The sequence below is a fragment of the Mustela putorius genome, unplaced genomic scaffold (assembly GCF_011764305.1).
Source record: "Mustela putorius furo isolate JIRA1106 unplaced genomic scaffold, ASM1176430v1.1 tig00003962_pilon_pilon_pilon, whole genome shotgun sequence".
In the NCBI taxonomy this organism is placed as follows: domain Eukaryota; kingdom Metazoa; phylum Chordata; class Mammalia; order Carnivora; family Mustelidae; genus Mustela; species Mustela putorius.
In genome coordinates this window covers 4,863,413-4,878,078 of record NW_025422106.1, presented here as the reverse complement: position 1 = coordinate 4,878,078, position 14,666 = coordinate 4,863,413, and the positions used below count along the sequence as shown (strand labels likewise).

Here is a 14,666-nt window from a genome sequence, read left to right as displayed (position 1 = left end):
AGCAGAGGGGAGGGGCAGAGCAAGGGAGAAGCAGGCTCCCCGCTAAGCAGGACCCTGGGATCCTAACCTGAGCCCAAGACAAATGCTTAACCCACTGAGCCACTCAGGTGCCCCAGTATACACAATTTTTTCTTTTTAAGATTTTATGTATTTTGACAGAGACAGCAAGAGAGGAAACACAAGCAGGGGAAGTCAGAGAGAGAGAGAAGCAGACTTCCCGCTGGGTAGGGAGCCTGATGTGGGCTCGATTCCAGGATCCTGGAATCCTGACCTGAGCCGAAGGCATATCTTTAACCCACTGAGCCACCCAGGCGTCCCTATATACAGAAATTTTTTAAAATGTATTTAAAGATTTTATTTATTTATTTGACAGAGAGAGATCACAAGTGGGCAGAGAGGCAGGCAGAGAGAGAGGAAGGGAAGCTGAGCAGAGAGCCTGATGCGGGACTCCATCCCAGGACCCTGAGATCATGACCTGAGCCGAAGGCAGCGGCTTAACCCACTGAGCCACCCAGGCGCCCGGGTTTCTTTAGTTCTACATAAATGTTTTTTGATCTATCCCCTGCCCAGCTGTCCTCTATAGCTGATGGTTTTCAGGTGTAATTTGTGGGACCTTAGAACCTCAAACATACGGGAGTCTTGGTTAGTGGGGCAGGTCCTGAGTCCTGTGGAAAAGCGGCCCGGTTCCCTTTGTTAATTTGCTGTGTCAGAGCAACTTTGGAACATTTGTGTAGATCTAGAATAGAATGCAGTTAATGAGGCACTATGCCCACCTATATGCAGAAGGACTAGATCTATTTATTTTTTCCTAGATTTATTTTTTCCATCAGCATTATATCAAAAACCAATGCTATACCTTGGGTAATTGAATTTAAATTAAAAAGAAAAAAAAAAAGAATTTTCCCCCCAGATTTCCACCCCAAGTTTATACTTTTTTGTCATCAATTATTAAAGGTAAAGATCAAAGATAAATTTGTTGACTAGATGATTTTTTTCCCTTTGAGTTTAACAATAGTACCGTTATGGATGCTATTTTGTAAAAGTTTCATCTTAGTTAATTGTGGTATTTTTGTTAGTTGGTAGTCTGCTCTGCTTTCCCGGTTTATTCTTCGCTAAGTGGGAAGAGTAAAAACTTCTATGGTTGTGTGTTTTTTTATCTTTATCTACAAACAACACGGGGTGGAAGATCTTCAAAATACTAAGTTAGTCAGCTTTGATTATGTAGTTACTTTCATCTGTAAGAGAATAAGCTAAAAGACAGGAAGGGTATCCATTTGTAACGATATACATGAAAAACGTGTTTCTTAGACATGCTCTGAATGTAGTGAAGAACGACTTGATCGCAAAGGTGGACGAGCTGACCTGCGAGAAGGACGTGTTGCAGGGGGAGCTGGAGGCTGTGAAACTCGCCAAGCTGAAGCTCGAGGAGAAGAACAAGGAGCTGGAGGAGGAGCTTAGGAAGTAAGTTTAGGCCTTGGCCACTCTGAACCCAGCTGTCTTTGATGGGTCTTTGCCATTGGGCCACAAAGGGTCACAAGTGTGTCTCCCACCCCACCCCTGCTGGGCCAGCCCTGCCGCTGGTAGCCTTCTCCAGCCCCAGTGGGTGGCCCTTTCCAGCCATTCAGGAGCAGCAGGCGGTGCTGGGAGGGTAAGGGAGCCTAGTACCTGTCTGTGGCTCTGCTGTAAGCGCACCATTCTGCTTGCCCAGCCTTATCATTGTCACTTTTTGAGGCTGTCACCATCCTAGTGAAAAAACTTAGAACCTTTCGAAAATTTGCTCATAAGAAAATCAGAAACATTGTTTTCCTTTCACCCAGCTTTCTTTAATACTTTTTTTTCCTGAGAACAGTGCCACACTAATGTTCCCCTAGGTGAAGGGAACTAAATACTCTGGAAAGAGAAGAATACTCATTTTGTGTCAATTAAAAATTTTGACCTACTCTTTCATTCCTTGAAAAGATGAACACAACTCAAATAACAAGTTCTTTTTTTTTTTTCCCCACCAGAGCTCGCGCAGAAGCCGAAGATGCACGGCAAAAAGCAAAAGATGATGATGATGTAGGTTTATGATGTCAGATTTTTTTCTTAATCCTTTTTGGTTTTTAAGAAAGCTTACTAATGAAGCTTTGGATATAGCATTATAGAAAGATAGAAGATCCCTTTGTGGTCATGAGTAGGACAGCGTACTCTCCCACATGGTATCTGGAGGTCAGGCTTTCTGGCTAGGTGTGGTGTGCTCATTTTTTTCTGTGGCTCTGTGCTGTGACCTTGTTTGCATGGTCAAGCTCAAGGACTAGCCGCAGTATTTTGGATTTCAGTATTGTTTGTTTTGTCTCAAATTTTTACTTAGAAATATGAAAGCTTGTTTATAAAAGTTGTTTAATAGTATTAAACATAAAAAAGATGAATTCTAAAACTTTAGTAATAGGCAGTCAGCTTATATTGTTTTCAACATATGTAAATACAAAAGACTAAATATGAGTTTTTACCAATATAATTAGCATCACAGTACCTGTACAGGGTGCCCTGTACAGAATGATTATTTAATGTCTCTGCAATCTTGCTATTTTTTTTTAAATATGTAATACTTGGTACATACCAAAAATATACATAACATGGGTAAGTTATGAAACATTAATTTATTATGTAATATGTATTATTTGTCTGTATATGTATTATGTAATAATATAATGAATATATATTCATATATAATAATATATAATATATATTTATATATAAATATATATTATAATTATATATAATATGTATTATATATATTATATATGTATAATAATATAATATAATGAACCCACCACTTAATCTAAGAACTAGAACATTATCAAACATTGAAGCTACCTCCCCTCTTGAAGAGACCACAATCCTGTATGTATCATTTTCTTACCTTTCAAAAAATGGATTTTGCGGGGGCACCTGGCTGGCTCAGTTGGTAGAGCGTGCAACTCTTGATCTTGGAGTCGTGGTGAGTTTAAGCCCCACCCTGGGTCTAGAGCTCACTTAAAAAAAATAATAATTTTATCATGTCACACATATATGTATCCTTATAAAATATGGTTTAATTTTCATTGTTTTTTATTTCATACTTAGAGATCCACTACTTTTACTCAGCATTATGTTTGAAAATATTCAGTCCTTGAATCCTCTGTTGCTGGAGGACAGAGGAGGAGGTCCACCAGGGCTAAACTCAGCCTCTTTCTTACTTACACTTGCAAAACAAAAGCCCTATAATTAAACCAGTCTTCCTCCTCAGAAGAGCATTTAGGAATTACAGTAGAAGAAAGCTGACTTGAGCATACTTCTTTGAGTCTTACCACACTAACATCCTTCACTCTCTCTAAGAAGAATTATAGTTAATACACTTGTCTCCAGCTTGTATTTCCATTGGGTGCCTTGGTACCTAGCCAATATATGTAGATGATGGGTAGTTTGAGATAAGTTAACCCCTTTTGGAACTAAAACTAACTTGTAAAAAATTGCTGAATAATTAGTATTTGTTAAAGAATATCAACTTAAAATAATGTTGTTAGAGGAACATTTCCAGACAAGCATGTTAAATCTATGTCAACAGATTAACTTTGTTCATCTTTCTTGGTTTTAGTTCAGAATCTACACTGGTCAAAAAGAAAAAAAAGAATCTACACTGGTCTTTGTATTTCCTTTATACTATGTTCAAGTATCTGTATTTCTATTCAGAAATTAAATTGTTTACCTCTTTTCAGTCATAAGTAATTACTAAAATCTCTTTGTTGATTTTATTTTTATATTAGGTTGTTTTTCATTAAATGATCCAGTAGATGAGAAATTAAGAAATATTTCAAAGCTTTGATTCCGCTAAAGTTTAACAACACCAAAAACAGTTATAGGCTCCCAGAGTGATCTGCAGTGTTCTTTTTGTTATAGAGTGATATTCCCACAGCCCAGAGGAAGCGATTTACTAGAGTAGAAATGGCCCGCGTTCTAATGGAGAGAAACCAATATAAGGAGAGATTGATGGAGCTTCAGGAAGCTGTTCGATGGACAGAGATGATTCGGTTCGTACGAGATGTGCCTCTTGGCGCTTTTCTAATATTGTTTCCTAGGTTTGAATAGTCCTTCACTCAGAACTGGAGTCCAGTCTTGGGGATCCAAACCTCGTACTCTGTTTACTAGGAAATACTTTCTGAAATAACACTAGGGATTAGGGACAGTATGTGTGACCAAAATGAGTGCCTTTTGTGGGTAAAGGGCGCTTGGAGAATGTTTCCATGACCTCTAAAAGGTAATTATTATTACTTAGGAATGATGGTCTTTTTTCAAAATAATAAAGAAATCGACACTACTTTTACAGTAATGCCAGAGAAAGAAACGAATTTTACATGCCACCCAGAAAACTAAGTCATTTTTACTCTGTGTCTTTATGTAAAATACTCTTGTCCAATTCCCTGCCCCCACCCCCTTTCTGGCTGTTTATACAAAATGTACTTTCCGCTGACATCTTCACTGATCTGATCTTAGATCTCATCTAATGCTGCCATCTAATGGCCATATTCTCAGTAACAGGAAAAGCTCGTGAAATGTTCGTGAACTAGCTGCCCCCCGAATTTGCCCATATTTTTGAGTTTGGATTCCCATGTCAGATTTATCAATAATAGTACAGATACACTGACACATTGTTTTAAAGATTGTGAACACATTTTTTAACCTCCAACTTTTACTTTGCGAGCACATTATTTATTTAACTGTATGTCCTTTACTGGTGTCATACTAGAATGGAAGTACTTTGTATAAGACATTTACGATTTGCTAAACTTGTAATTGCTGCTGAGAAGGAAGGAGATCAGTATTCTAATCTTCATTAATTGGTCAAGAAGCTAATGTACTAAGAAGCTTGTTCTTAACTCAGACATTTAATGGATTTTACATAAATAATAAATATTTTAAAAATGGACATGGGGTACCTTAGTGGCTTAGTCAGTTAAGCCTCTGACTCTCAGCTTCGGCTGGGGTCATGATCATGGCGACATGAGATTGGGTTGTGTCGTCGGGCTCTGTGCTCAGTGGGGAGTCTGCTAGAGATTCTCTCCCGCCACCATCTCTCTCAAATAAATAACTAAATCTTAAAAATTGAGCTATATAGAGGGGCTTCAGTTTCTTTTCTTTTTTCTTTTTTACAATTGATTTATTTTAGAGAGAGAAGCACAAATGGGAGGGACAGAGGGAGAGGAAGAAAAATCTCAAGCAGACTCCACAATCCCACAACACCGAGATCACAACTTGAGCTGAAACCCAGGGTTAGATGCTCAACCGACTGGGCACCCAGGCTCCCCAGCAGGCTCCACTTTTCATTGCTATTTTTTATTTTAGCAGCCATGTGGTAGTCCACAAGTGAAAAAAAAAAAAAGTGGTGTCTTTTGTTTTTTTTAACTTTTCCATTGAATTAAAAGACGTTTTCAATTTAGTCCTTTAAAAAAATGTGAAGAGTGAGCCCTGATAATGAGAGCAGAATCCTTTCTACCTTACTAAATTAGTTTGGAGCATCTTATTTTCTGAAATTTTCTTGAACTACCTATCAATCCAGTTTATCCCTTTCTTTGGTCATCTTTTCAGTAGTGGAAAGTATTAATCCTATGAAAAATGACCCATCAGAACAGTAAAGGTACAGGTTATCTTAGGAGAGCTGGAGCACGAGGACTTTCAAGACCTTTATGTAAAGCTAAGGATTCACAAGACAACATTTTGACAAAAGGGAGAATATCCTTTTTCCTTTATTGAAGATATCTCTCTTCAATAAATTTTTTTTTTTTTAATATTTACATTCAGGCATGTTGGCTGTCTGTTCAGCAGAGATGACAATCTTGTCTTGGTCAGTGGACTGAGCTCTTCGATGTGTCCCCTGTTCTTCAGATAAAAGCTAAAACATCTCACTGATAAAACATTTTTTCTTTCTTTGTTTTTCTTTTTAAATATAGTGCATCAAGAGAAAATCCAGCCATGCAGGAAAAGAAAAGGTCAAGCATTTGGCAGTTGTAAGTATCTAAAAACACATAAAGACATTAAAGAGCACTTTGAGACAAGATTATAGTCAAAATATTTCTGAGAATGATTTTGTGTCTCCTTCTTTTTAAAATTTGGAGTATATAGCTAAGTTGAACTTTTTTCTTTTTGATATGTAGCATGCCAGCTCGGTAAGGCTATTCTTGAGGACAAACATGCTGTCGTAAGCTGCATCCTATTGCTTATGCACTTGGTAGAATCTTCTGCTAAATTAAATCAAAATTATGGGGAATTATTCAGAGTGATAATTACGTGGATCCTCAGTAAATAAGTTATATGGATTCACCGGTTGTGTGATTGTAAGGAACTTTGCAAAGTAAAGCATAGAAATTAATGTCTGTAGGTTTGAGTAGTGAGTGTGTTTGTGTGTTTCAGAGTTGAATTATATTCATGCCAGAAGAACTGCGCACTTACTGTACTTTAAACTTACCCTTTTTGGTGAATCTGCTATTAATAGAACTGTTAATTCTTTTAAGTGGATATGAAGGTAGATATATAATTTGAGCTTAATGAGAAAATGTATAAGATGTGTATTAAAATGATAGTAAGTGTTCCAGTACTTACTACTTTTAGAACTGGCAAACTAAGCTTCTGTTCAAACCATGCAGCTATAACCTTGCTGTTTAACAACTACTTATCAAGTAAGAGCTAGGACCCATCTTACTCCTTCATTACAAGAAGTTCCCTGTACTTCAGCGTTTCTTCCTTTCATTATGTGAATTGCTAATTAAAGTGCCAGGATCTACCATTCTAAGCAATAGTTCCTCTTTCCTGAATGTCTGAGTTTGGCTGTGAGTTATTGCTAAGGATGCAGCGTATGACTACAAAAAATCTTTCTGCCAGTTCCTAACTCATGGCCCTTTAAAAGCTCTCTGGAATTTATGGAAAGTTATGGATTGTTTTTTATAGTGCATGTAATAACACTCTCTAGTGGGTGCTCTCTCTTGCTCTCTCTCGCTCTCTCACTTTTTTCTTTTTAGTTTCAGCCGACTTTTCAGCTCCTCAAGTAATACTACTAAGAAGCCTGAACCACCTGTTAATTTGAAATACAATGCACCCACCTCTCATGTTACTCCTTCTGTCAAGAAAAGAAGCAGCACCTTATCTCAGCTCCCAGGGGATAAGTCCAAAGCCTTTGATTTCCTTAGCGAAGAGTAAGTATTTTGCAGACTAGTAGTTATGCTCCAAATAAGTTAATAGTTCAGAACATTCTTGCCCCTTATCAGATCAGTGGTAAGGTACCCATAAGTCTATAAAGAAGCCATCTCTGTAATGTGACTGCCTACCTTTAAGTATTTGTAGTCAATATCTTTTATGAACATTGCATTTCACAGGTTTCATAAACAGAAGTTGTCTTTGTTGCTGCTCAATAACACTGATGAATATTAGCAAAATGTTAAAGGCCTATATAAGCCCTTATCCTAAATGTTTGAACATTTCCTTTGGTGTCAGAAGTTGATTTTCCCTCCTGATTCTGCTGCTCATCAGTGAACATGAACTTGGACAAACTAACCTCTCGCCCTAGTTTCTCTGGCTGTAAATTGAGGATGATAGCCTGTCTCAGAGACACTAGGGTTAAATTACCCAGGGTATGTAAAGTGCCTGACACACAGATTAGTTAACTAAGACGTACACAGCAAGTTAGTTTGCGTTTCCGTCTTCTGAAACAAAGCAGTGGTGTCCAGAAATTAACCTTTATTATCTTCCTAAGAATATATGGATTTATTGATCTTTAATCACTTCTAGCACATTCCCTGGCATGAGAAAATTCTCAGTAAATATTTGCTGAATGAACAAAGAAAGGGGAGGAACTAAAAATATTTAAGAATTTTTCCTTTTCATGTGGCCAAAATCTGAAACCCAATAGAAATCGGATGGCTGATGATTCAACATAATAAAGTAAGCTACTTGCTAATCTGTTAAAGTTTGACTGCTGTACCCACTGTACAACTTTAAAAGGCCAGCTTTAGGCTAATACTTCTCAGAAAGGCAGATCTTGAAGGAATCTTAACTGAAATTTTGTAAATTTTTTTATTGTCATTTTTGCTGTCTCAGCAGGAAAGGGGAGATTTGCTGTCGTTATATTCCCTTAATTAAAAAGGGAAATTTCTTTGCATTTTAGAACTGAAGCTAGCTTAGCCTCGCGCAGAGAACAGAAGAGAGAGCAGTATCGGCAGGTAAAGGCCCACGTTCAGAAGGAAGATGGTAGAGTGCAGGCTTTTGGCTGGAGTCTGCCTCAGAAGTACAAACAGGTAAGGTGTGAACATGGTACGAGCATCTAGTGGGAAGTGCTAGGGGAGAGGAGTATGTCTGGGCAGGAAGGAATTTAAATACCTGTCTCAAACCTGCTCATTTTAAGTTCGTGGACTTGGCACACACTTGCAGAAGGGTTGATGGTAGTGGTTCTCAGGCTGGTTTTTGGAGCGTCAGAACTCAAAAGAAATGCCTGAGTCTGGGAGGAGGCAGGGGGTCAACAGGAGGTTTACCAAGTGCACGGACTTGAAGTAATCCGTTGTGTTTTTTGTTTGTTTGTTTTTGTTGTTTTGTTTTGAGGGATAATTGACATATAACATTATATTAGTTTCAGGTACACAACATAATGATTTGATGTTTTTATGTATTGTGAAAGCATCACCACAGTAACTGTAGTTAACATCATCAGCAAACATGGTTACAGATTTTTTTCCTTGTAGTGAGAACTTTAACCTCTCTTAGCAGCTTTAATTGTGCAGTACAGTATTACTAGTTAGAGTTGCTGTGCTATACATTACATCCGGAGGACTGATTTTGGAAGTTTGTACCTTTGACCTCCTTTACAAAGCACTTCACCTGTCTCTCACCCCTGCCTCTAGCAGCCGCCAGTTTATTCTCTGTGTTTATGAGCTTTGTATGTTTGTTTGTTTAAGATTCCACACAGAAGTGAGATCATAGGGCGCCTGGGTGGCTCAGTGGGTTAAGCCGCTGCCTTCGGCTCAGGTCATGATCTCAGGGTCCTGGGATCGAGTCCCACATCGGGCTCTCTGCTCAGCAGGGGGCCTGCTTCCCTTCCTCTCTCCTACTGTGATCTCTCTCTGTCAAATAAATAAATAAAATCTTTAAAAAAAAAAAAAAAAAAGTGAGATCATACAGTATTTGTTTTTCTGTGTCTGAATTTACCTCCCTTAGCATAAAGCCCTCAAGTTCCATTCATGTTGTCACAGATGGAAAACTACTATTCTTTTTTATGCCTAAATAATATTCCTTTGTATTTATAAACCACATTTCCCTTACACATTCATTTATTGATGGGCACTTAAGTTGTTTCCATGTCTTGGCTACTGTACGTAATGCTACAGTGAACATGGAGGTGCATATATCTTTTCAAGTTAATGTTTTTGTTTTCTCCAGATGAATACTCAGAAGTGGAATTGATGGATTGTATGGTAGTTCTATTCTTAATTTTTTAAAAAAAAAATCATCTCTGTGCCCAGTGTGGGGCTTGAACTCATGACCCCGAGATCAAGAGTCGCATGCTCTACCAACTAAATGAGCCAGGCACCCCTATTTTTTATTTATTAGGAGCCTCCGTACTGTTTCCCATAATGGCTGTTCCAGTTTACATTCCCACTATCAGTACATAATGTTTGCTTTTCTCCACATCCTTGCCTTCTTGTCTTTTTGATAGTAGCAATTCTGACAGGTGTGAGATGATACCTCATTGTGGTTTTGATTTGCATTTCCCTAATGATTAGTGATGTCGAGCATCTTCACATGTACCTGTTGGCGGTCTGTTATCTTCTTTGGAAAAATATTCAGATCCTTTGCCCATTTTTTAATCTGTTTGTTTGTTTTTGCTATTGAGTTGCATGTGTATCTTGCTGTATTTTAATTGAAGATTTCATTTTTTAAAAAATATCTTTTTTAGGGACACCTGGGTGGCTCAGCAGATTAAGCCTCTGCCTTTAGTCCAGGTCATGATCTCAGGGTCGAGCCCCACATCAGGCTCGCTGCTTGGCAGGGAGCCTGCTTCTCTCTCTCTCTCTGCCTGCTTCTCTGCCTACTTGTGATCTCTCTCTCTCTGTGTCGAATAAATAAAATCTTAAAAATATATATATCTTGGGGCGCCTGGGTGGCTCAGTGGGTTAAAGCCTCTGCCTTCGGCTCAGGTCATGATCCCAGGGTCCTGGGATCGAGCCCCGCATCGGGCTCTCTGCTCAGTAGGGAGCCTGCTTCCTCCTCTCTCTCTGCCTGCCTCTCTGTCTACCTGTGATCTCTGTCGAATAAATAAATAAAATCTTTAAAAAAAAAAAAAAATATATATATATATATATATATATATATATTTTTAGATTTATTTATTTATTTCAGAGTGAGAGAGAGGGAAGGAGGGAGAGAGGGAGAGCACATGCACGGTGAGCAGTGGAGAGGGGAGGGGCAAAGGGAGAGAGAGATCGATGCGGGGCTCTATCCTAGGACCCCGAGATCATGACCTGAGCCAAAATTCAGAGTCAGCCTTTTAACTGACTGAGCCACCCAGGTGCTCAGAAAAACCTTTGTTTTTTAGAAGTTTTAAGAAGCCATTGTCATGTAACCTTCCAAACTGTTGACTTAAACCTCAGTTCAGGTTTACACGAGCTTTACTTGTCTACTTCCGTATTCACTTTCCCTGAAAGACTCAAACATGAGTACACATACACACGCACAAGCATACTAACATGTACATGAAGTAGTGTATCTCTTCTGAGCTCCCATAGTATCTTGTTTATTTTTTCTAACTGCCACTTGACTTTCTGCTTTTTTTTCAAATAAGAATAACAGAATTAACTTGGACATGATTTCAAAGAGGAAGGATGTACCAGCATTGCTTGCCCATGGCTCAGTGGTTCTGTGAGCTCACTTTTGATGAGACTTACCAATGTGTCTTTCTCTCTCCCCAACCTAATTATTAGGTGACCAATGGCCAAGGGGAAAATAAGATGAAAAATCTACCTGTGCCTGTCTATCTCAGACCTCTAGATGAGAAAGATACATCAATGAAGGTAAATTAATTTTGAAGTTAAAGGAAATATTTCTTAAACTCTGGATGGATTTTCTTTCTAAAACCAGAAAAGTTTAAATTCTGCTTTTGTGGGTGAAGTTATTGTTTATTTTATAATTTTAAACTGGGATACTTTTCAATATTAAAGACCTGTATTCATGGGGCGCCTGTCTGACTCAGTAGAACGTGCACCTCTTAATTTCAGGGTCTTGAGTTTGAGCTCCACACTGGGGAGAGTTTACTTGAAAGAAAGGAACAACAACAAAAAGACCTATATTCATAATCATTAGATTTTTAAAGAAATGTGAAAAGTTCTAAACATTTTTAGAAAGAAAATGACTGACATACCCCCCCACCCTTTTTTCAAACCCAAAAAGCTGTGGTGTGCTGTTGGAGTCAATTTATCAGGTGGGAAGACCAGAGATGGTGGTTCTGTTGTTGGAGCAAGTGTATTTTACAAGGATGTTGCTGGTTTGGATACAGAAGGCAGTAAACAGCGAAGTGCATCCCAGAGTAGCTTAGACAAATTAGACCAGGAACTTAAGGTAAGTGTATGCACTAATGTTTGACCTCCTGGTTGTAGCTTTTTGGTTCAAAACTGAACTTCTGGTCCAGCTTCTAATTGGGATTATTATGCAGGTTCCTTACACTCTCTTTTAGATCCATTTTACTGAGGTGTATTTTACATATGATAAAGTATATACACTTGAAATGGGTACAGTTTGAAGAGTTTTGACAAATGTATATACCCATTTAAGAACCATCAAAATCAAGATAGAGAACATTTTTATCATTAACCTGCTTTAACTGCTATTTTTTACTCTACTATTTAATTTTGAAAGGTGGTTGTATTTTTAGCCTTTTCAAATCTGAAAACAAACGCAAAAGAGTATTACCCTTTACTGTTATAGCACAGCTGTATGAATATGTACACATACATATCATTTTAAACATTCATTTTCTTACTCTGTATACATAGGAACAGCAGAAGGAGTTAAAAAATCAAGAAGAATTATCCAGTCTAGTCTGGATCTGTACAAGCACTCATTCAGCTACAAAAGTTATCATTATTGATGCTGTTCAACCAGGCAACATCCTAGACAGTTTCACTGTTTGCAACTCTCATGTTCTGTGTATAGCAAGCGTACCAGGTAAGAGGAAGCCATGTCCCTCTCTTCCTACCATCTACACCTTTTTACTGACAGGAACTGACTTGCTTGCTGGAGGTACAGTTATGCATTGCTCTCATGGAGCTTAGGTTCTAGCTGGGGAGGACCAAAAATAGACTGGAAATAAATGACTAAATAAGATTTTCAAATATTAAGAAGATAATAAAACAATGGTAACATGAGAAGATGCCTGGTGGACAAAGAGCAAGGGACTGTTTAGATTGATGAGAAAGAGAAGGCTTCTGAAGTTAGGAATTGAATATTACATAATGTTAAAACATTGGTTTAAAATGGGTGCTCACGATATGCCTACACAATGCAATATTATTTAGTCATAAGAAGGAATGTAATTCTCTTACATGCTACAACATAGATTAATTTTGGAAACATGCTAAGCGAAGTAACCCAGACACACAAGAGCAGATGTTGTATGATTCCATTTATATGAGCCATCTAGACGAGGCAGATTCATGAAGATAGAGGTAAATTAGAGATTAATAGGAATAGGGTGGGGGGAGGCTCGGGGAACAGGGTTAATGAGGACACATTTTCTGTGAGGTGTGCTGGAAAAATTTCAGACATAAATAGTTGTGGTTGCATGGCATTGTGTAAATAAATAATGCCACTGGGTTGTACATTTAAACATGTTGAAATACGGCAGGTTTGATGTTACGTATGTATATTTTACTGCAACAAAATATTTTAATGTGCTATGAATAAGAACAGCCTTCTGAATAAAGGAAACAAGAAATTTATTTTTATATGGGAAATGCTCAGTTTTTCAATGTATTACTAATATCTAAAGACACTGTGTACACCTATGGCGATGAGCTTTTAATAGTGGTGGAAGTCCATATTGCAAATAGTATACTTGATAATTAAAAAAGATTATTTTTACTGACTCGTTGGATATTAGATTTCCTTGTTTTTAACCTCATTAGGTGGCTGCTGAGGAACTCAAGAACAGAAGTGTCACTTCTGACATTTTCATGTTTAGTTATGCTTGCAGTAATAGAAGTATTATCTTAATTTTTGAAGTTGCTTTCTCATTTTGTGAAGGTTAATTTAAATAAAATCTAAAGTTACCATGCTGGCGGTGTATTTAAGTAGTTGTCCCATCTGCACGCTCTTATTTCAAACCGTACTTACTTAGCTATTAGAAAAAGGTTTTTCTTGTTTTTCAGGAGCAAGAGAAACAGACTACCCTGCAGGAGAAGAGCTTTCAGAATCTGGACAGGTAGACAAAGCGTCTTTATGTGGCAGCATGACCAGCAATAGCTCAGCAGAGACGGACAGCCTGTTGGGGGGCATCACAGTGGTTGGTTGTTCTGCAGAAGGTGTGACAGCAGCTGCCACTTCCCCTAGTACTAACGGTGCTTCTCCAGTAATGGAAAAACCACCAGGTATCACTCTCTTCTTACATGTCATCAGTGTGGAGTCAGAGCCTATCCCAGAGGTCTCATTACAGACTCCTACTCGATTTGGATCTTCAAGTAATGAGGGTGAAAAGCTCAAAAGGAAGACACTGTAATACTGTTGCAATGCCTATTAAAACAAGAATTCTGTGTTTGGGGGCACTCAGGTGGCTCAGTTGTTAGGCGTCTGCCTTCGGCTTGGGTCATGATCCCAAGGTCCTGGGATCAAGCCCCATGTTGGGCTCCCTGCTCATCAGGAAGCCTGCTTCTCCCTCTCCCACTTCCCCTGCTTGTGTTCCCTCTCTCGCTGTCTCTCTCTGTCAAATGAGTAAAATCTTTAAAAACAAAAACAAAACAAACCCAAGAATTCTGTATTTCATGGCATAGGGTGGAGGAGGATGGGGTAGGTGGAGTGGAATTCTGTAGCGGTGGTTTGTGTGGGGAAAAGCTCAAACTCAGAATAGTAAGCAAGTTTTATTTATTTTGTAGAAAAGGAAGCAGAAAATAGTGAGGTTGATGAAAACGTTCCAACAGCAGAAGAAGCAACAGAAGCCACAGAAGGCAATGCAGGGTCAACTGAAGACACCGTGGACATCTCCCAGCCCGGCGTGTACACAGAACACGTCTTCACAGATCCTCTGGGAGTTCAAATCCCGGAAGACCTCTCGCCGGTGTATCAGTCAAGGTATGCAGATGGGTCAGCAACTTAGGAAACCAGGAAAGTGCTCACATGAAAGGAACAAAATCCTCTCAAGCAGCCACAGTATTCGTACTAGGTCTCCATCTCTCCTTCCACTGCATCTGCTCTGGATTCCCCTCCCCTCCCCTCTCCTTATGTTCTCTATTCCTTCTAACTTAAAAAACAAAACAAGGTGAAAAAAACACACAAAGAAGCCCTTGCCTATAGGTACAATAGTCAAAATCGTCCTGGTCATTTTCTCTTCTGATATGATTTGTTTTTTCATTCCCATTCAGACTGTAACTGTGCCATTTTCCTCCCCAGCCCTCCTTACA

The 14,666-nt window shown here is 38.6% G+C and overlaps 1 protein-coding gene across 9 annotated transcripts in view; it reads left to right on the top strand.

The window, feature by feature from the left end:
- The window catches only part of SPAG9 (sperm associated antigen 9), a 138,371-nt gene that overhangs the window by 99,539 nt on the left and 24,166 nt on the right, over positions 1-14,666 (top strand). For all 9 annotated transcript variants that reach the window (XM_004764847.3, XM_004764844.3, XM_004764845.3 and 6 more), the window contains 11 exons: positions 1,309-1,461; positions 2,007-2,058; positions 3,919-4,049; positions 5,967-6,023; positions 7,032-7,205; positions 8,174-8,303; positions 10,980-11,069; positions 11,446-11,613; positions 12,048-12,219; positions 13,422-13,640; positions 14,142-14,337. In XM_004764847.3, coding sequence (XP_004764904.1) covers positions 1,309-1,461; positions 2,007-2,058; positions 3,919-4,049; positions 5,967-6,023; positions 7,032-7,205; positions 8,174-8,303; positions 10,980-11,069; positions 11,446-11,613; positions 12,048-12,219; positions 13,422-13,640; positions 14,142-14,337 — 1,542 coding nt within the window. The remainder of the gene's footprint in view (positions 1-1,308; positions 1,462-2,006; positions 2,059-3,918; positions 4,050-5,966; positions 6,024-7,031; positions 7,206-8,173; positions 8,304-10,979; positions 11,070-11,445; positions 11,614-12,047; positions 12,220-13,421; positions 13,641-14,141; positions 14,338-14,666) is intronic.